The sequence below is a fragment of the Elephas maximus genome, chromosome 12 (genome assembly GCF_024166365.1).
Source record: "Elephas maximus indicus isolate mEleMax1 chromosome 12, mEleMax1 primary haplotype, whole genome shotgun sequence".
Taxonomy (NCBI): Eukaryota; Metazoa; Chordata; class Mammalia; order Proboscidea; family Elephantidae; genus Elephas; species Elephas maximus.
Genome location: NC_064830.1, coordinates 81017656 through 81040261, shown reverse-complemented (window position 1 = coordinate 81040261; position 22606 = coordinate 81017656). Strand labels below are relative to the sequence as shown.

Here is a 22606-nt window from a genome sequence, read left to right as displayed (position 1 = left end):
TTCTATACGATCAGTAAAGGTCTTAGGCCCTGAAACCTGTTAAAAAACCTGTTGCCATCAAGTCGATTCTGACTCATAGTAACCCTATAGGTCAGAGTAGAACTGCCCCATAGGGTTTCCAAGGAGTGCCTGGTGGATTCGAACTACCAACCTTTTGGTTAACAGCCATAGCTCTTAACCACTGTGCCACCAGGGTTTCCAGTCTTAGGCCCAGGACAGAATAAAGAGCTGAGTCTGCATTAATAGCTTAATTGCAAGGCCTTGATTTAGATGTCATGTTCCTTGACTGAATCAGTTTCCCCTCTAAAATGCAGAGGTTGGTGGCTCAGATTCCTGGAATATAAAAAATAAGCAGCAGACAGGAACAACTTGTGATGGGTCTTATCCCTCAGGGGAAGGATGTAGCACTTTTAAGGGCAATGGGACAGCACTTTGCAGAGTTTGAAGCAAGGGTGTTTATGTGACCAGAAATATGTTTTTAGACAATCTCTCAGGCTACTCTCTGGAGGGCATTACGTACGAAGGCTGTTCAAGGCTCTTAATTTTGTAAACATTCCTGAATCTTGAATCTGCAGTTGCATTCATTTCCTAGGGCTGCCATAACAAATTATCACAAAGTGGTGGCTTAAAACAACAGAAACTTAATCCCACAGTTCTGGAGGCCAGAATTCCAAAATCGAGGTGATGGCAAGGCTATGGTCCTCGTGAAATTCTCTAGGGGAAAATCCTTCTTTGCCTCTTCTAATTTCTGGAAATTTCCAGGCATTTCTTGGCTTGTGGAAACATAACTCCAATCTCTGCGTAACCGCCAGTCTCCACATGGCTGTCTGTCCCTGTGTCCTTCTCCTCTCTTATTGGATTAAGGGCCTACCCTATTCCAGTATGACCTCATCTTAACAAATTACATATGCAATGACCTTACTTCCAAATGAGGTCCCATTCTAAGCTCCTGGGAAGGACATGGATTTGGAGGGGAGGGGCACTATCCAACCCAGTATACTGGCCCAGACCTGCCCTCTGAGCCAACCGCCTACTTGGCACACGCTCTTGGTATCAACAAGTCATACCTGACTTAATAGAAACAAAGCAAATTTTGCATTTTTCGCACATTTCCCATCTCAGAAAATAGTGCCACCGTCTCCCACTGGCTCAAGACAAAAATCTAGGTGCCATCCTTGTGTCCCCTTCCCTCACCACCCACATCCAATTCATCACCAAGTCTTGCTGGCTCTCCATCCAAGAAAGATCATTACTTCCAGTCTCCATCCTCCATGGTCATCCTCTGCTCTGGACTTCCACAGATCTCCTAACTGGTCTTCCTGCTTCTATACACAATTTGTTCCAATCTCTTGCCCATGGAGTGATTTAAGCACTTAAGTCTGATCATGTCACTCTCCTGTATAAAATTCCTCAATGTTTCTCCTTTGCTCTTTGGTGTAAATTTCTTTCCCTGTGAAGTCCTGCATGATGGGCTCCTGTCTCTCCCTCATCTCCTACCATCCACCTCTTGCTCACAGGGCCAGCCACACTGCCTTCATTTCCATTTCTTAAATAAGGCAAACTCCTTCCAGTCTCCGGGCCTTCACGTTTCTGTGCCTTCTGTCACAGACACCCTTGCATGGCTGAACACTTGCCATTCGTTGGGGTTTGGCTCAAAGAGAAGAAAATGGCCTTTGCCCTCCCCTCCCACACCCAGTTATTTATCACCTTTTCTAAAAATTTTTATCGTGCTTTAGGTGAAAGTTTACAGCAAATTAGTTTCTCATTAAACAGATAATACGCAAATTGTTTTGTGACACTGGTTGCCAACCCCACCATGTGTCAACACTCTCTCCTTCTCTACCCGGGTTCCCTGTTTCCATTCATCCAGTGCTCCTGTCCCTTCTTGCCTTCCCATCTTTGTTTCTGGGCTAGTGTGCCCATTTAGTCTCGTATACATGATTGAGCTATGAAGCATGTTCCTCACGTGTGTTATTGCTGGCCCTACAGACCTGTCTAATCTTTGGTGAAGGGTGAACCTCAGGAGTGACTTTAGTACTGAGTTAAAAGGGTGTCTGGTTTCTCGAGTTTCTACCAGACCAGCAAGCCTGTTTTGTGTGTGTGTATGTGAATTTGAATTTGTTCCACGTTTTTCTCCTGCTCTGTCTGGGTCACTCTATTGAGATCTTTGCCAGAGCAGTCAGTAGTGGTAACTGGGCACCATCTAGTTATTCTGGGCTCAGCCTAGGGGAGGTTGTGGTAGTTAGTTGTGGTCCATTAGTCCTTTGGGCTAATCTTTCCCTTGTGTCTTTGGTTTTCTTCATTCTCCTTTGCTCCAGCCAGGATGGGGCCAGTAGATGGCCACTTGCAGGCTTTTAAGACCCCAAATTCTACTCACCACAGTTGATGTAGAACATTTTCTTTATAGACTATGTTATACCAATTGAGCTCCATGTCCCCTGAGACCATGGTCCCCAACCCTCTGCCCAGTAGTTTGGTCCCTGAGGGAGTTTGGATGTGTCTGCGAAGTTTCTATGACTTTGCCTTGGTCAAACTGTGATGACTTTCCCAGTATTGTGTGCTGTCTTACCCTTCCTCAAAGTTACCACTTAATCAACTATCTAGTATTTTCCCCTATTTATCCCCTCCCTAGTAACCATCAAAGATTGTTTCTTTCTGTGTGGAAACATTTTCATGTGTTTTTATAATAGTGGTCTCATACATTATTTGTCCTTTTGTGATTGACTTATTTCACTTGGCATAATGCCCTCCACATTCACCCATGTTGTGAGATGCTTCACAGATTCATTATTGTTCTTTATCATTGTATAGCATTCCATTGTGTGTATGTACCGTAGTTCGTTTATCCATTCACCTGTTGATGGGCATTTAGGTTGTTTCCATCTTTTTGCTATTGTGAATAATGCTGCAATGAACATGGATGTGCATGTGTCTATTCGTGTGATGACTCTTATTTCTCTAGGATATATTCCAAGGAGTGGGATTGCTGGATCGTAAGGCATTTCTATTTCCAGCTTTTAAATGAAGTGCCATATTGTTTTCCAAAAACGGTCATACCATTTTGCATTCCTACCAGCAATGCCTAAGAGTTCCAATCTTTCCGCAGCCTCTCTAACATTCGTTATTTTCTGTTTTTTTGATTCATGCCAGTAATGTCAAGGTAAGATGGTATCTCATTTTGGTTTTGATTTGCATTTCTCTAATGGCTAGTGATTGCTTGAGTCTGTTAGCTGCCTGAATGTCTGCTTTGGTGAGGTTTTCTGTTCATATCCTTTCCCCCTTTTTTAATTGGATCATTTGTCTTTTTGTCATACAGGTGTTGGATTTTCCTATAGATTTTAGAGATTAGATCTTTGTCAGGTATGCCACAACCAATTTTTTTTCTCCCAGCCTGTAAGTTCTCTTTTCACTCTTTTGGTGAGGTCTTTTGATGTCCCTAAGTGCTTAATTTTTAGAAGATCCCATTTATCTAGCTTATCTTCTGGTGTTTGGGTGTCGTTAATTACGGTTTGGATTCTGTTTATGCCATATATTAGGCTATATAGTCACTATGAGTCGGAATCAACTTGACAGCAATGGGTTTTTTTTCAGTGTTGCCTATCACCTTTTTTTTATGGAGTCCCTGGGTGGCGCAAATGGTTAAGCCCTCAACTACTAATTGAAAGGTTGGTGAACTGAACCCACTCAAGGCATCTCAGACAAAAGGCCTGGCAATCTGCAACCCTATGGAGCACAGATCCATGACCCAGGATCAATTCGACAGCTGGTTATATTTCCTTCAATGCATGCATTACAATCTCATATTTGATTTTACTTTCTGTGACAGACTCTAAGGTGATCTCCATGAGCCTCACCTCCTAGTATGCACACCATCGTGTGATCCTCTCGAGTGTGGATTGCGTCTATATAATAGAATACATGATTACCCATGCATGGTTACATTAGAATGTAATGTCCACCTTCCTGGCTTTGAAGAAGCAAGCTGCCATTACGTGAGCTTCCATATGGAAAGGGACAAGTGACAAGTGAGGGTGGCCATGGGCTTTTGGCTAGTAAGAAACCAAGGCCTGAGGCCCAGCAACCTGCAAAAAGTTGAATGGTGCCAATGATCACCTGAGCTTGGATGTAGATCCTTCTCTAGCAGAGCCTCAAATGAGAACCCGGCCTTGGCAACACCTCGTTTACAGCCTTGCAAAGGACTCAGCCAAGCCCTGCCCGGCCTCCTGGCCCACAGAAACTGTGACATAATAAAAACATGTTGTTTTAGGATACTAAATTCGTGGTTGGAGGCACAAACTCTTAAGTGCTGACTACTAGCTGAAAGGTTGGCATTTCAAACCCACCCAGAGGCACCTGGGAGTCAGGCCTGGCAGTTCGGTTCTGAAAAATCACAGCTTTGAAAACCCTATGGAGCAGTTCTACTCTGCACATGTGAGATTGCTATGAGTCACAATTGACTCAACAGCAACTAATAAGTTTTTGGCCATACTGTTATGCAGCAACTGATAGTTAATACGCTTGTTGTCTGCATTAGAATGTAAACTTCAGGAGGCTGGGGATCTTTCCACTCTTCAGCACTGGAGCCTCAGAACCTAGCTGGGTGAATAGCAGAGACAGACAACACATCAGGAAATTGCACAGAGGAAAGAAACATTCAATAAACGGTAGCTGTTAATATTAATATCCCCGTGGCATTGGCATAGGAATAGACACTTCCTGTTCTTTAACGGAGATGATTCTATCTTTACTGTCAAGTGTGGCTGGTCATCACTGGGTACAGAAGTTTCTGTACCCAGTTAAAGCCTTTAGGCCCTAGTGTAGTGTATCGGTCAGGGTTCTCCAAAGAAACAGAACAAGCAGGAGAGAGACAAAAGTAGAGATCCGTTTATCTTAAGGAACTGACTCGCCCAATTAAAGGGCTGGCAAGTCTGAAGTCTGCTGGGCAGGCAGCAGGCTGGGAACTTAGGCAGATGCTTATGATGCAGTCTGGGGACAGAATTTCTTCTTCTCCAGGAAACCTCAGGTTTTGCTCTTAATACCTTTCAACTGCTTGGATGAGGCCCATTCACATTAACGAGGATAATCTCCTTTGCTTAAAGTTAACTGATTGTAGATATTAACTACATGACACCTGGATTAACAGAACACCTAGATTAGTGTTTGATTAAATAACTGGGCACAGTGGTTAAGAGCTTGGCTGCTAACCAAAGGTCAGCAGTTCGAATCCACCAGCCGCTCCTTGGAAACCCTATGGGGCAGTTCTACTCTGTCCGGTAGGGTTTCTTATGAGTCAGAATCGATTTGATGGCAATGGGTTTATAGCCTAACCAAGTTGACACATAAAGTAACCATCACACGTGGCAGGCAATAAAGCATTTGTTTTTGCTGGCCAAGCAAACATTTCCTTTCTTCTGATATTCCTCAGAGAGCCTCCTCCCATCTCTGTGCACCCCAGGGTCCCCTAGCCCCCACTGTAGAACCAGTGGGGGTGACCTACCTCACCTCCCCCCAGTTCCAGAAGGGAAGCATGTCCCAGCCCTGGCCTCTCAGCATATCCCACTGTGACTGGCTGCTGTGACTGGTTCAGGGTTGCTCATATGACCCAGGTCTGACCAATCAGAGCCAAACCCAGAATACTTGTGGGTGCTATTGAAAAGCAGCATCTTTCTCAGCCAGTATGCTAACTGTAAGGCAGATATAAGACTAGAGCTGTTGGGATCTTCACATGAGAAGGCCTGCCTAGAAAAGCAGCTCACACCAAGGCAGGCAGTGCTGAGGGATTAAGACAGATGCCTAATGATACCACTTGAGCCCCTGGATCCAACAGTGCCTGAAGACTACCCTTTGGCTTTTAACTGAAACAATTCATCCCCTACTCCCCTTTTAAAGCTACTTTAAGTGGGATTACTATTACTAAATAGCTGTTGTTGTTAGCTGCCATTGAGTCGGTTCCAACTCACAGATGTACTACCCACCATACGCCATGGAACTGACAGGGAAAGAAAAAGCAGGTCTGATGAAGAGAGGGGAAGAAAAACGGTAAAGGAAAAAAAAATCCCACCTAAGTAAATAATAAAATGCCACGTCAAACAAAACACTGAAGCAGAAACCCCACAGGATTTTTTTATTTTTCATAGTCCCTCAGCAGTTTTTATAGGACTTTTTGAAGAAATGGCTTAATAGCACAAGTTCTTTAAAACAATTTAAAAGTGTATCAAGTGCAAATGTTTACAGATTAAAAATACTTAATGGTACTCAACAGTAACAGTGGAAACCACACCTTTAGACTTAAAAAAAAAAAGAAAACACCCTTGGCCATAAAGTTAAATTTTGACCCCATTTTCTGATTTTCTCATAGTGGTGATTATTCCCAAATGTTGCTGTTCTTTCTCATAAAAAGCTAGTAAGCCCTTGAGCAAAAGATTGGACAGGCCCATAAAACAAAACAAAGACTAAAGTCCTTGCACCAGCCCTGAGGCAAGGACTAGAAGGCAGGAGGGAAGAGGAAAGCTGGTAATAGGGAACCCAAGGTTGAGAAGGGAGAGGGTTGACATGTCGTGGGGCTGCTACCCGAAGTCATAAAACAATATGTGTACTAACTGTTTAATGAGGAACTAGTTTGTTCTGTAAACCTTCATCTACAGTTAAAAAAAAAAAAAAAAAAGTGGGAAAAAAAAGCATCAGTTAATTTAACAAGACAAAAAGAAAAAAAAAAAAAAGCTAGTAAGGCAGAAGAGTTTGCTGTTTGTACTTTTTCTCCCCTACCTTGTTTCAAATGGATAAAGAAACAAACTGCTTCCCTCATTTCTTTAAACAACAAAAAAAAAACGATTCCATAGTTGCCCGAATTGGGCCCTTGGACCCAAGCTCTGAGGCTTTGGTGGTCAAGCTGCAGAGGTCTAGAGGCCCAGGGCTCTGCCAAGGTCAAGTCTGCATACTTGGGGGCTGGAACGTGAGAGGAAGAAGGAGCTGTGGAGTTGTCACACCATTCCCTGCTGATTCTCCAGGTGAGGGTGGATCAACCATCCAAATCCAATTGACACAAGATCCCCAAATTGGTCACTGCAGGATCCTTCAGACGGTAAATGAAAGCGCTAGAAGACGCATTCCAGGAATGCCTGACTACGCAGTCCCCTCCTCAGAGTCATAAACTCAAGGGCTGAGTATGACTCAGAGACGCTTGTGAAAAATGCTTCGGTTCTGTTCAGGCTGGTCATTCCTGGTAAGGCCCCACAAAGTCGGGGGGCTTCATTGTCAGCTGACAGTCGCCGCCAGGGTTTTGCTATGCCAATCGTCTGTTTGGTAACAAGAGGAAATGGTTAGCTCTTGGCAGAATATATAGGACATTCTTGGCTGATTTACTTTTAGCGGCTTCTTGCAATAACACCAGATTTGGAGCTATACCAATTTTACAGATGAAGAAACTGAAGCCCCAGGAGGTTAAAGTGACTGAGTTAGGAGTAGGCCCCTTTCCTATGTTCTAATTAAGGCTGGAGATTGCAGGTTTCTCAATTGTTGTCTGTGTCCTCACAATAATACAGTGAAAAGGTAGAGCAAAGAGTAGCTGTTTTACAACAAAAAAAAAAAAAACTGAGGCCCAGAGAAATTCAGCAACGTGTTCAAAATAACACAGCTAAAAAAAAAAAAAAGTCAGAGCTGGGATTCAGATCCACCTGCTCTAATTTCAGTTAGATGACTATTTCTTGACACCTTCATCAAAAAGGAAGCAGGGAAGAAAAGAGAAATGGGTCTGTCTTTTTAATTTTTTTTTTTATGACTACAGGTCTCAGAGGTAAGTGATAGGGAAAGTAGCACTATTAATACAAACTAAATTGGACCTGTGGATTACCTTTAAATTTCAAGTAGTCTCGCTAGCACTGACACCCCACTGTGGAAAACTACGGCGCACACCAGAGTTTGGCTGACCAACACATTCCCAACTCTCTTCTTGCTGGTTTCTATGACAGAAGCTGAGAAAACGGAATACTCCACCTCTTAGCCTCCTTTCCAGTTTAGGTTCACCACCTGACAGTGTCCTAGCCTGTGTGAAGTCAGTTCCACGAGAATGGGGAGAGGGCCTGGGAAACATTTCACTTTTTCTTTTTCCTAAAGGCCACATAGCCTACAAGCAGTAGAGTTGGGACTTAAATTCCAACAGTTTGGACACTGCAATTTGCCATTCCGTTAAAATACATGTTGTTTCATTTATCCTTACAACAACCCCATGTACGGATGTATCTCATTGTGGTTTTGACCTGCATCTCAAATGGCTAATGACACTGAGCATCTTTTCACATGTTTGCTGGCCATTTGAACATCGTTCTCTTTAGTGAAATGTCTATTCAAGTCCTTTGCCCATTTTATGACTGATTTTTTTTTTTTTGGTGTTAAATGTTGAAGTTTTATATATATTTTGGTTATTAGATTCTTGTTGGATGTACGGTTTCCAAAGATATTCTCCCAGTTGGTTGCTTGTATTTTCACTTTTTTGGTAAAGTCTTTCGACGAACAAAATTTTTAATTTTTATCAAGTTCCATTTATTTATTTTGTCTCTTATAGTTTGTGCTTTTATTATATTTAATGATCCATTGTTGAAAGGCTAGGCCTGACAATGTTGCTCCTGCTTGTTCTTCTAAGACTTTTAAGGTTTTAGTTTGCACATATAAATCCTTAATCCATTTTGAATTTGTTTTTATGTATGGTGTGAGGCAAGAATCTGTTTCATTTTTCTGCATGTGAAAATCCAATTTTCCCAGCACTGTTTACTGAAGACACACTTCTTTCCCCCATTGAATAGACTTAGCACCCTTGTCAAAAATCAATTAACCATAGATGTTTGGGTTTATTTCTGGACTTGCAATTCTATTCCACTGGTCTATGCATGTATTGTTATATAAGTGCCAGGTTGTTTTAATTACCATAGCCGTATAGTATGTTTTAAAATCAGAAAGTGTGAGTCCTCCTACTTTGTTCTTTTCTTTCAACATTGTTTTAGCTATTTGGAGCCTCTTGCCCTTCCATATGAAGCTGAGGATTGGTTTTTCTATTTCTGTAAAGAAAGCTGTTGGAATTTTCATTAAGATCTGTTGAATCTGTAGATTGCTTTGGAAGAAAGATGTGGCAGTCTGCTTCCCTAAAAATTTACAGTCTCGGAAACCCTATGGGCAGCTCTGTTCTGTCCTATAGGGTCCCTGTGAGTCGGAATTGACTTGAGGGCAATGGTTCTATTAAGGCAGACATTAAAAAGATTTGCAAAATGAAAACAATGCTAACACTTCTCTCACCAATTTTCTTTTGAAAATTATAGCTAGTTTTCATAAAAATATGCTACTTATATCAACATGTAAGATTGTTATTTTTAAAATGAATCAATAAATATTTTAAAAATTTGTCTTAATTTTAATGGAACGTTTATCTATAGACTTAACCCACATAAAAGCAAAAGCTCTTTGGAAGTCGCCATGATTTTTAAGAAATGTAAAACGGGTCCTGAGAACAAAAAGTTTGAGATATTAGTGAAAACGATGGGTCCAAGTTCTTTGGCTGGGAGGAGCGGGAGTGGACAAGAAGATTAAACGTAAGCCCTGTATATAATTTTCATCTCTTCGGACGAAGATGTCAAGAAATAGTCAACTAACTGGAATCAGACAATGTAACTCCAAGGATACCTATGAAGCATTCCTACGAGAACCACTCCTGAGCGATTTTAAGTTATACCCATTTCATATTTTATTTTTTGACATATGAATAATAACTGGATAACCTTTAGGAAACATGTTCAAAGGCTGTTCTGTAGAAAACCTCCTTCAAAATTCAAGATATTGGTTCTTTCAGAGCAAGGCTTGGCAAACCATGGCCCTCGGCCAAATTCAACCTTTTGCCTGTTTTTGTAAATAAAAATTTTATTAGAATGTAGCCCCACCCACTAGTTTATCTACTGTCTATGCTACTTTCACATCACAGTAGCAGGGCTGAGTAGATGCAACAGAGAAGGCATGGTCCACAAAGCCTAAAATATTTACTATATAGCCCTTACAGAAATTGTTCACCTACTTCTGTTTGAGCGTCACTTTATATCATGTTAAGAGGGCTTTGCAGTTAAATGACTTGGATTTAAGTCCTTTCTCTGGCACTTTCTGGCCTCACTTTTCTACCACAGAACGCGGCTAGTACCTGCCTCACAGCGTGGTTGTGAGGATTATACAAGATAAGGCCTGGAAAGTGCTTAACAGAAACCCCTGGCACAGAGCAAGCACTCAATGGGTGTTAGCCACCATCATCACTTTAGCAAAAGCTTTAGATGAAGCACCATGGAGCTGCATTCCACTTGGAACTTGGTTTCAAAAGTTAACATACAGAGCAAAAATCAAGCATAAATAAGATCATGCTCAGAAATCCCTAGGAAGGTGACACATTATAGGCAAACATACTGTCTCTCAGTAATTTTGCACAGCTGGTTTTCCCTCCTGCCTCTAAAGTGATCACCGTTCCTTCAGGTGAAGCCCCAGATGAGGTAGCCGGCATTTAGGATCATATTACAGGAACAAAATCCATATATTCCAAGACTAGACTCACAGTGTGGTGAGATATACTCTGAAGGGTACCACTCTAGGTATAGGAGTTGAGAATGTGGTTTTTCTCCTGTTGTCTCCCTTCTCCACCTGAATAGCCATCTTTATTCAAATTTTTATAAATTAAATGGACCTTGTTTAAAAAGAAGCAATAACTACCTCATAGAGTTGTCATGACAATGAAATTAGTTATCATGTGTTTGACAGATGGTGGCAGCAATAGCTTTCATTTGAAATTCCATCTTAAGTTCCCATTTGATGTTCGACATGTATGGGTAATTATGAGAACCATGTGCCTCTTATAATTTTGCTTCTAGCCATTGACTGGGGTTAGAATATTATTTGTGAAAATTGTCCCAAATGGTGAAGATTACATTATCACACTGACACGTACTCACCTGAGAGAAAACCAGTAGTTGATGAGGCTGGAGACCACCACATAAGACACAGTAATTGTTCCCGACATGGCGAGCGATACAAAGGCCAAGCCACAGAGGACGCAAAGCAGTGAGAGGCCACCCACAGAAATCACCAGTCCTAGGAGGAGGGCATAGTTAGGAGACACATTCATTGAAAACTGGCAGACTCCAAGTCAGTGTGTTTAAAATAATGACAGTTAACTCAGATTTTTTTTTTAAAAGAGATTTCTCATAAAAATACAAATTTCTGGCATCATTTAAATAGGAGTTACCTGGCTACCCAAGTGGACGACACTGCACAGTACAACTGGCTGATCCTCCAGTGTCCTCCAGGCTCCACCTTTCCCACCTGTATTGTTCTTGGCCTGCTCCACCATTTTTATTACCTGTCTGGTATATGAGTTTATGGCCCGCAGGTCAGGGATGGGCTTCTAATAGAATCCTCTAAGACATGTCAGCCAAAGCAGTCGTGAGAGACATAAATTACTTTTAATGCTTCAAACTGCCTAACAAATACTACAATTAATACTTACCTATGGGGTTATAGGTCTAAGGGCTATACACACTAAATAAAGTAAAATCTAAATGTAGCTCTTAATCATAGCCTTTACAACCCAGGTTGGCAACTATCACACTAATGACAAGCTCTGATTAGCCCTTTTATTCACTATTGAGTGATTCTTTTAATGGGACCATTAATAAGTTACCATCTAATCAGCGCAGGGAAAAGAGATTTCTCATAATGTGGGGTCTGTGGGGAAAAATAGTAAAAGGTACAACGGAAAGGGTAGTGACTTTCACAGTAGACACGCCTGCATTTGAATCTCAGCTAAGTCATTTGCTATGTGACTTGTGGTCTCTTGGAGCTTTGGTTTGACTCATCTGTAAACAGGATACAATAATAATTACCTCAAAGCATTTGACATGACAATTAAATGCATTATTATGTGTGTGATGGATGGTCATTGTTTTTGCCCAGCACATTTCCCCTTGCCTCACTCATAGCAAACATCCTCTTTCCAGTGTAGAACTAATAACATGCGATTATGGTGTGGCAAAATTCCTTCTCCTTGCCTTGGAAGTGATCAAATAGCCCAGGCCTAGCCACTCAGGGTACTCCATCCCCATGGCTACCAAAGTTTCAGGATGGCCCCTGGGAAGAAAGGGAGGCAGAGTACATCAAAGATTCTCTGTCTTTTCATTAAGATTTCAATTTACAAAAATCCTAGGTCAGCATCTCATCTCAAGTATGGCCTGTTAAAGACTTATGAAAAATTCAGGTTCCTGGGCCCTACTCCAGACCTACTAACCATCTCTGGGTGGGGCCTGGGGGTCTACATTTCAAAAAGGAGGTGAGACTTATGCCCTTCGAGTCCAAGAATCACTGCCCTGAAGGCTCTGCGCATGCTGCTTCCTTGTCCAGAAAGCCCTTCCCCGACCACCCAAGACAAAGTGTTAAACATCTCTAAACTCCTCTCGTCTACCAAGTCTTCCTTGGTACCACCAAAATCTAACGGCTCCCGTCTTTCTCTCTAAATTTACTTCTGCTTTTGGACTCAATCACTCACTTATTTCTCTATCCATTCATTCATTCACCCACCTACCCACTAATATTTACTGAACAAGCACTCTGCCTGGCTGTGTTTGACTCATCTGTCTACCATGCCCACCTTCTTCTTTGAGTGCGAACTACCTTGTCCATAGTCTCCTGTGCAGGAAAACAACCCTGGGTGCTCATAGCCCCGAGAAGGCATGGAGTGGACCAGAGATGATCATATGACCCGAGAGCAACCATTCCTTTGGCTAGTATCCTGTGGTCTGTGATCTGATTTGAAAAGGCAAACTGAGCCAATCAGATTTCTTTCTCTGGGATTTTAACTTGGTGACAGAGGGAGAAGTTGGCAACTGGCAGTGGCACTTCAGGACGAAAAGTGGGGAAGGTGGAGCCTCAGCACCTAGCAAGGCACCTGGCATGCAACAGGTGCTCAGAACTAGCTTCAGAATGAATGGCCTCTCTGATTAAGAATAATAATAATTATTATTAGTTAGCCTTCGTCAGCAGCTACTCTGTGCCAGGCTCTATGCTAAGTACTGTATGGAATTCTCAGCTTCAATCCTCAAAACAATTCTCTGATATAGTATCATTATATCCCCATTTTACATATGATGAATTTGAGGCTCAGAGAGGATAAATAATGTGCCCAAGATCACACTGGTAGAAGTGGCATTCTAATCTAAACTCCAGAGTTCATTTCTTAACTACTCTGACAAACTACCTTGGTTGACGTGATTCTGACAAGAGTGGGAATCACTGACAAGAGTGGCAGATGCCCAAAAATGGCTGAGTCATTTTCCAAGGAAGCGAATAACTGAGCAAGATACCTTCCAGTAATATGACTCCCACAAAAGCAGCCAGTGATGTAAGCACCACAAGGAGCAGGAAGAAACCAACCGGAACCACCGACATGGCAATGAACACCAGCAAGGTGAGGGCCAGAAAAGGATGCCTGTCCAAGTACTGACCCACCGGAGACTTCATAAAGGCAACCACCTGCGGGCAAAGGAGAAAGAGCCAGGACTGAATGCCACATCAGAATCTCTTGCCATCATCTCTGGGCAAATTCACCCAAGGCCCTACATCTCAGGTTGAATGGTCAGCCCAAGCTGTGGGAAGTATACTCAGAGATCATAAAGTTGGAAAGCTCGTAAGAAGTCACCACAACAAGACTTCTCCAAAAGACACGAGTCACAACATCAATAACTTAAGGTAGCTGTGGACAGGTGGCCTGTTTGAGGGCTCCAACCAACCACAGGTCTTGTGAAAGGAGGACAGAACCAGGCATGGCTCTGCAGCTTAACACAGACCCTCTCAGAAGACAGCCACGGCACAAAGGTGCATTGACGTAATATACATACAATCTGCACCCTACTCTAGAGCTGAGGTTTTCATAGTTGAGGCCATTGGGGCACAATGAGGTTAAGCTCGGGGTACTCAGTATTAGCATTGCCTGCAAGCCTGTTAGAAATACAGAGTCTCAGGCCCCACCCCAGCCCTGCTAAATCAGAATCTGCATTTTAACAAGATCCTTAGGCAATCTGTATGCACATTAAAGTTTGAGAAAAGCACAAGATTAAATGAGGTGTCCAGAGTCACAGTTTCCAAGTAGCGAGGTCTTTTGACTCCATATGCCAAATGCTTATACAACAGCTGCCACCCCATCAGGTAAAAATACTTTTGTGTCATCAACCTGGATCCAAAGCCAAAGCCTGATGACTACTGCACACTTATGCTTTATTAATAGCTTATCTCCCTTCACACCAGGTGGATTCTTGGATTTGGCTTGGAGGAGGAATGAGTTTTAACGTAGGGCTAGCCCCAAGGTTGGGATTGCCCACCTCTTCTTAAACCAAAACCAAATCCATTGTGGTTGCGTTGATCGCGACTCGTAGCAACCTTGTAGGATAGAGTAGAATGACCCCATAGGGTTTCCAAGGCTGTAATCTTTACAGAAGCAGACTGCCACATCTTTCTCTGCAGAGCAACTGGTGGGTTGGAACTGCCGACCTTTCAGTTAGCAGCTGTGCGTTTAGCCACTACACCACCAGCGCTCCTTCCGTCTCTTCTAGGACTTATGATTTCTCTTTACTCAGTCACTTAGTACTGGTGTGCTAGTCCCTGTTCTGTTAAGGGCTCATCATTCCAGGACTTTCCCCCATCAAAGTTGACCTTTCCTGTGCCTCAATCTTTAGGGCCCTTTAGGTCAGTAGGTAAAATAACAGCATAATTAAAGCTACAGTGATCACAGAGGCAACTACCAAAACACAAGCGCCTCCTAGAAACACCTAAATCACCCAAGTGGTTCAAATGGTAGGGATTTCAGGATGGCATGTTGAGAGGCAGGAGGGCTTTGTAGTTTGTTGATGGTGACCGATGTGCGGGGCTGGCTCTGCTTAAATGGAAAAGGCTGTCCCAAGAAATGGAGCTCTGGTGGCAGAGTGGTTAGGAACTTGGCTGCTAATTAAAAGGTTGGCAGTTTGAATCCGCCAGCCTTTCCTTCGAAATTCTATGAGGCAGTTCTACTCATTCCTATAGGGTGGCTATGACTCAGAATCAACTTGAGAGCAATGGGTTTGTTTTTTTTTTTTTTTTGGTCCCACAGAGAAGTCACAGCCACTGTCTTGGGGCTTCAGAATTGCGTCCTAAGCAGAACTCTTGCTCCAGGCATGACAAATTTCACCTCATGCCAGGCCACAAAATTACACAATGCCTGTGGGTTACACTGCCTTCTACTATCTCTCTCAACAGAAGCTATCAAAGACCTGGCTCTTCAGCTCCTCTAGCCGGAGATGACTGCACCAGAAACCACCTCTGAGCTGGGGCTACCCATTTGGACATTCTGTTATTAGAGCTCAATGAGAGATCCTTCTAAATTAAGGAGGCCGAAGGTGAGAAAGGGGCGAAGGAACCATGTGAAGGATTCAGAGAGCAGGGCTGGTTCCTCGAGCGTCTCAGGTCTCAACTGCTTCCCAGCTCTAGTCTACGTGTGAATGCAGTAAACTCTCCAGGTGTCAACAAACACACCAAACTGTTCTCCAGTAAGCCCACTGGGGAGGAAAAGACCAGCTCTCCAGGACAGTGGACAGTAGGGTACACAGTAAGCTTGCTGTCCCAGTAGGGAGGAACAAACCAACTCTCCTGGACAGTGGGCAGCAGGGTACACAGTAAGCTTGCCATCCCAGGGGGGAGGAGCAGACCAGCTCTCCAGAACAGTGGGCAGCAGGGTACACAGTGAGCTTGCCATCCCAGTGGGGAGGACCAGACCAGCTCTCCAGGAAAGGAGGCAGCAGGGTACACTGTGAGCTTACCTTCCCACCAGGTAGGAACAGACCAGCTCTCTAAGAAAGCAAGCAGCAGGGTACAAAGTGAGCTTGTTGTCCCACTGGAGAGGAACAGACTAGCTTTCAACGAAAGGGGACAGCAGGGTACATGGTGAGCTTGCTGCCCAGTAAGGGAAGACTTGTGTGACAAGAGCAGCAGAGGAAGTTGGAAACCCACAGGGTGCCAGGCTTAAGAGTTTTACACCTGTGCTGTCCAACACAGTAGCCACTAGCCCAATGTGGCCATTGAGCACTTGAAATGTGGCTAGTGTGACTGCAGAACTCAATATTTGATTTTAAAACTGGTATTTGATTCAGTTATTGGAAAATTTTTAAATACATTTCAAACACGTTGGGTACATGAGTGTACTTTTTCAACTCTAAATGTTATGAAATCTGAATGGAGAGCAAGAATTTGCGATGAAAATATAGCATCTGAATTGGGATGTGCTCTAAGTATATGAAAAAAAGAATACAAAATATCTCATTAATCACATTTTATATTGATGACATGTTGACATACTATTTTGAATACACTCGGTTAAAAAAAACACATTATTAAGATTAGTTTCATCTGAGTTTTCAATGCTCCTAGAAAATTTAAAATTACATATGCATAATATTTCAATTGAACAGCACTCATTTAAACTTTATTTATGGAAAAAAAAAAAAAGGAACAATTGCTGGCATTTGAACAGGACCATGACATAATCAAGGGGCCCTGGTGGCCCAGTGGTTAAAGCGATCGACTGCTAACCCAAAGGGCAGTAGTTCGAAACTACTAGCAGTTCCGTGGGAGAAAGATGTGGCAGTTTGCTTCCATAGAGATTTACAGCCTTCAGAATCAACTCAATGACCGTGGGTTTGGTTTTTGGTTTGGTGACAGGATCAAATGGAGCCCTGGTGGTGCAGCAGTTAAGCGCTCAGCTCAGTGGTTCGAACCCACCAACTGCTCTGCAGGAGAAATATACGACAATCTGCTTCCATAAGGGCTTACAGCCTTGGAAACCCTATGGGGCAGCTCTACTCTGTCCTATAGGGCTGCTGTTGAGTCAAAATTGACTCAAAGGCAATGGGGACCAGGGTCAACTGACATAATCAAAGGATTTTTTAAGAAAGAAAATCCTGGCAGTCATGTGCAAAAGGCAATTAGGAAGATTTGCAGGAAATAAGACAAGAGATATTGCCAGCCAAATCTAGGCTGATGGCAGAGAAGAAAGAGAGGAATATGTAGGAAAGGAAATGGCAAGGAAAAATCAATAAGACTTGGAAACAGTTTGGTGTGGGAACCCAACCCTACTTCCAGTCCTTAAAGAATCTACTTTTTTCTTAGTCTCCTCTGAGTCTGTGTCCAAAGAGTAGAAAGTCAGTCAGCTAACCAGAGAGGCAATTTTGAGATTCAGACAGTTAAATCAGAAATTGTCTTCTCCAAAGGAAGTCTAGCCTGCTTGGGTCAGTCTGTCACAGACGTGGAACGACACGATTTAGTTATGTGTAATAATAGACAACATTCATTAAACCCTCAGGTGCCAAGCACCTCAAAAGGTAGATGTTAGTATTAAATAAGCTAACGCATGCCTAATGCCTAACACAGTGTTTGCTACACACTAAATGCTCGATCGACATTAATTAATATTAAGTGTGGGGCCTTTAGTAACAAGAAGTTCAGCCTGATAACTAGAATGCTACTTGTCCAATTTAAAAATAGCTCGGTAAGTCCAGAGTGCCAGAGCAATTCTGGAGTCCAGAAAAGGTCTCTGCAGACTATAGCTCTAGACTGCAAAGCAGTGTCTCCTCAAATAGACCCTAGTGGAACTGTGCTGTCTAGTACAAAAACACAGATTACAAAATAGGTCATTTTGTTACATATACATATGTATTTATGTGGGCATATTACATTAAAAAAATCTAGGAGGACATACAACAAAATGTGAACAGTATTATCTTTGAGAGCTGTTTACTCTTCCCTGATGAAATGCTGAAAGGCGTATTGTTGTGTGTCAAGTCAATTTTAACTCATAGTGACCATAAAGGACAGAGTAGAACTAACTGCCCCTTAGACTTTCCTAGTCTATAATCTTTATGGGAGCACACCGCCAGGTATTTTCTCCCAGGATCAACCAATGGGTTCGAACTGCCGGCCTTTTTGTTAGCAGCCGGGTGCGTAACCATTGTGCAACCAGGGTTCCTTGAAGAAATCAACAAAGCTGAATATGCAAGTAAAAATCAATAAAGCTGAATATGCAAGAAAGCGGAATATATTAGCTCAAATCCCAGTGCCATTGAGTGACTGCTGAATACTGGAAAAGTGGCTGGTTCATATTAAAATGTGTAACGTACATACTGGATTTTGAAGACTTGTGCACTGGGTAGTACAAAAAAGCATATAAAATATCTCACTAATTATTTTATGATGATCACGTGTTAAAATGACAATAATTTGGACATACTGGGTTAAGTAAAATATACTACTAAAATTAATTTCATCTGTTTCTATTTAATTTTAAAGTGTAGTTACTAAAAAGTCTTGAGGTTATTGGTGGTTGGGTGGTAGAATGCTTGCCTTCCATGCAGGAGACCTGGGTTGGATTCCTGGTCACTGCACCTCGATGTGTAGCCACCACCCACCCGTGTGTATTGTTATGATGCTGAACAGGTTTCGGTGGAGCTTCCAGCCTAAGACAGACTTGGAGAAAAGGCCTAGTGATATACTTTCGAAAATCAGCCAGTGAAAACCCTGTGGATCACATCGGTCTAAGTTGCAACTGATTATGGACATGGCAAGGACCAGGTAGCATTTTGTTCTGTTGTGCATGGGGTCACCATGAGTCAGGGCTGACTTGACAACAGCTAACAACAATCACTATAAAATGTGAAGTTACAAGTTGTATATGAAGCTCACATTATAGTTATATTGCACAGTGCTATTGTGGAACCCTGGGTTCAAATCTGAAAATAAACCTTAGCTTATTTTCAGGCTAACAGATGAACCAAACAACAAAAAAAGGATATCTGTGGCTCAGACTGAGAGTTGTCTAAGTCCAGCTAAAGGATTGCATTTATAGCTAAGTGTGGTTGTGTGACAAAATTTTTAGCTTACTAGATGTAATTGGAAGTGTTGTGATTTCTAGAAACTTTCCTTAAATTGGAGGTGGGTGGTTAAGTCTCCTTTCCCCTTCTCCTCCATCCAACTACCTGGAACATGGATGTAATGGCTGATGCTCTAGCAGCCATCTTGGACAATGAGGTTGAGGGTCAGAGTTTAGACATGACAGGGTAGTGAGCTAGAAAGATTCCCGACCTCCCTCTAAATTTCTTCTACTTGAGAAATAACTTTCTATCTTGTTTATGCTAATGTTATTTTGGGATTTTCCATTACACATGGTGATTGGAAACTGACCTTTACGTTAGTCTGGAAGGATTCTATCAGCAAAGACAGCTTCTTCTGCAGCTCCTGCAAGTCCTTTGAGATACTTGGGAGCTCCTCTTTCGCCATGGTGAAACTCACTTTAGTCTCCTTGGGGACTGACTCTTCTACCAGTGAGTGCAGGGTAGTCAAATGTCACATGTCGCTCTCTCTCTTGCTGTCACGGAGGAAACAAAAGAAGATTCTTAAATCGTTAATGGTCCGCATGTAATTAGTTCAGTAAGAGTTTCTACTATCCTCACACATTCCTGTTGGTGGATGTGTAGGTGGAGGGTAACTTGGCAGTATCTGTCACAATTTCGAATTACATACCCTCTGATTCAGCAATTCATTTTCCAGGAAGCTGAAGGAAATAATCAAACAGGTATATGAAAATATACCAAACAGCTGTGCATTGGAACCTACATAATAAATATGAAAACACTGGAAAGAAGCTAACTCACTGTCCATTAGTAGGAAATTGGTTAACTAAATCAGAATAAAGTCATACAATGGAATATTGTACAGTCGGTAAAAGGATAATGTAGATATTTATATAGGGTATGAGAAGATGGCCATGATAATGGAAAGAAATCAGATTGCAAAATCGTACATTTTGTTACACATACAAATATATTTTTAGGTATATATTGCTATTCCTATGAACTCGGGATAGAAACAATCTAGAAGTGCATACAACAAGATGTTAACAGTATTTTCTCTGAGTGCTTATGTTTATTCTGACAAAATGCTGAAAAGCACATAGAAAAAAGCGAGGAAGCTGAATATACTATCTCAAGTCCCATTGCTTGTTTTTCCCCCTGTACAAAGACTTTCCCAAACAACTGTGACCTTGGCTGATTTCCCTCCTTTAACCCTGGTTGACACAATGGTTAAGAGCTACGGCTTCTAACAAAAAGGTCGGCAGTTCAAATCTACCAGGCACTCCTTGGAAACTGTATGGGGCAGTTCTACTCTGTCCTATAGGGTCGCTATGTGTTGGAATCAACTCGATGGCAAGGGGTTTGTTTTTGGTACTGTGCAGGTTGCTTCCCAATTGCACAGTGCCATAAACCATTCTCTATTTACTCATATGCGTAAGCCTCTTCCCCAAGCAGCCCTCACCACGGTGATACTCTATGGGCAACAGCCTGGAATTTCCAGAACTGTTCCAACCTCACATCATTTTACTTATTTTTTAATAAAAAGCAATTTGTTAAGCTATTTTTTTTTAAACTCTTGTTGGATGTTCATCTAAACAAATATATCATCCTTATTGATTTTATTTTTTTCCAGAGCAACAACAATAAGGCTGGCCCCAGTCTTACAGCCTTTACTGTTTGTTCCTTACAACTGACCTCCTGGTCTATAATAAAACCACTTGCCATCAGTGACTCTGCACACGCCTAACCGATTAGGTCACAGCAGCCAAAATGCACTGTGACACATGCCCACATTTACTTATATGCTGAATATTCCATATGCTGACTATGTGAGTTTCAGGAAAAAAATTTCTACAAGGATCTCATATGCAAAAGTAAGCACATTTTAATCACCTCGGCTAAGGGACCCCTGCTACAATCCCTTTTGTAAAACAGGAAACCCTCCAGAACGGAGGACTAACCTCCCACCCTCGTATTTTGTCTTTGGAGCTGCAGCTGGCACAGATCTTGGACTGGGGATGTTCCAGCGCTGGGCTCCCCTCATGTCATCTCTACAGCGGGTAGAAACAAGCCCAGCTTCCCGTACAAGTCTCTTGGGGCCTGGGAAACCCAAGAGCCACCCAGACCGGTTTGGGGAGTCCGATAGGGGTAAGCCTCGGAGGAAAGCCACCAGCCACTGCCGTCAAATCCCCCGCCCAGCCGCCAATTCCAGCCCCTCAATTACTCACCCCTCAGAGGAACCTCCCCAGGCAGAGAAGTATCCGGAGGCAGGAAAACGTTAACCCCTGAGTAGCCGAGAGCTGCCCCGCCTCCTCTGCACCTCCCGGGCTGAACCACTTCAACACTGGCCGCCTTGGCCACTCCTTCTAAGCCTCCAAATAAAGCATCCTGCCTCTCCTACCTCTCGGGGCAAACGGCTACCTGCAACGTTCCATGGGTCCCCATCTGGTTTCAGTCTCTCAGCTTCCCAGGGCGGGGAGGGGAGGTCCCATTTCTTGTCATCCAAGAGGAAGGGAGTGCGATGCAGGTGGAGGGCAGTGGAGATTGAGAAAGAGGGGCTCAGGGGGGAGTCGGAGTAATTTGGGAAGAAGAATCCATCTTTGGTGCTTGGAGCTCCTCTGCTCTGCAGTGACAGGGGAAGGGGAGGTTCTCGTTAGAGAACAAGGACAGGATGGGAGGAAGGACAGCCATTTTGACTAATTCTGGGGAGGGGGATTTGGAGACCGGACGTTTCCCCACCTAGGTTTCCCAGGGTCTCGAGGGTCGGGTAGGGCTGGCAACTCTTCTACCAAACCTAGCTGTAGGGGCTGTGGGTGTGGCCAGGGAGGGGGTGGGCGACTGGGCCCAGTCTCCGGTCCCAGTGACTCAGGTGAGAAGAAACCCCTTAATTTTTTTTTACTAGACAGCGGATACAGAGCTAAGGGCGTGGGGGACTCGGCCGCCCTCTCCAGCCCCGGCTCTCGGGCTCCTCCATCTCCTCCGCCCGCCAGTGGTACAGCCAGCCGGGGCACCCTGTACTCCCCGCCCCCAAGCTTCGCGCTCTCACCTTGTCCGAGGCTCCGCCGTCCCCAGCCCACGCGCACCCCTTCGGCAGGCGGAGCGAAGGGAGGGAGAGTCGACGCACGAATGCACGGGCGGGCGCGGAAAGTGCGTCCTCTTCGCGTCGCCGCCTTTCCCGCCCCTCGGCCGCCGGCTCCGCCCCAAGGCTGCGCTCCCTTCCGCCTTGCCCGCGGGGCGGGAAGCATTGGGCCAGAGGCGCCAAGCGGCCGCGCCCAGCTTTGGCAAAGGGCCATGGAGCCACCGGGACCAAAGGGAGAGGTTTGCAGATGAGGAAACTGAGGCTCAGAGAGAGTCCCCAGGCTTGGAGCGAGAATGCTCGGGCCGCCTCTGAGACAGGTGGACTGACAGCTAAGAATGGGTTTTCACACAGTCTTAGGGCTTTCCCTACCTAAATGCCCAGAATCAACTCTTCTGGAAGCATCTCTGGAGCTCAGAACTCACGTGGTGAGGTATGACCCTGACAAAGGTTTTAACTCCTCGAATGCAAATGGAGTGAGCCAGTGAGATCCTTAGAGATTGTACATATGAAAAAGTCAAGGGCCTGGGAGACAGTAACTAAACCCAAATCCCTCAATTAGCAAGGATACGAGTCAGAGCCAGAGGGAGCC

The 22606-nt window shown here is 43.6% G+C and overlaps 1 protein-coding gene across 4 annotated transcripts; it reads right to left on the bottom strand.

The window, feature by feature from the left end:
• Window positions 1-6098: 6098 nt before the first annotated feature.
• On the bottom strand, window positions 6099-22108 carry LDAF1 (lipid droplet assembly factor 1). 4 transcript variants are annotated; one of them, XM_049904162.1, is made up of 6 exons: window positions 21985-22108; window positions 21340-21561; window positions 19270-19453; window positions 13374-13542; window positions 10971-11109; window positions 6099-7295 (listed from the first exon to the last, which is right to left on the bottom strand). In XM_049904162.1, the coding sequence occupies exons 3-6, from the start codon at window positions 19363-19365 to the stop codon at window positions 7283-7285; spliced, it is 417 nt and encodes a 138-aa protein (XP_049760119.1). In that variant the 5' UTR covers window positions 19366-19453; window positions 21340-21561; window positions 21985-22108; the 3' UTR covers window positions 6099-7282. The 4 variants fall into 4 exon arrangements, with proteins under 4 accessions (XP_049760119.1, XP_049760122.1, XP_049760121.1 ...); XM_049904165.1 differs by having other exon boundaries at window positions 21360-21561; XM_049904164.1 differs by lacking the exon at window positions 21340-21561.
• Window positions 22109-22606: the final 498 nt, after the last annotated feature.

What these genes read in the sequence shown, in the direction of transcription:
- LDAF1 (XM_049904162.1), bottom strand. Translation starts at nt 19,365, where the DNA reads ATGGCGAAAGAGGAGCTCCCAAGTATCTCAAAGGACTTGCAGGAGCTG. An exon ending in CCTTCCAGACTAACGTAAAG is followed by an intron (nt 13,543 to 19,269) that starts GTCAGTTTCCAA and finishes CTTTGCCCGCAG; the next exon opens with GTGGTTGCCTTTATGAAGTC. An exon ending in GGGAGTCATATTACTGGAAG is followed by an intron (nt 11,110 to 13,373) that starts GTATCTTGCTCA and finishes CCCTCCTCCTAG; the next exon opens with GACTGGTGATTTCTGTGGGT.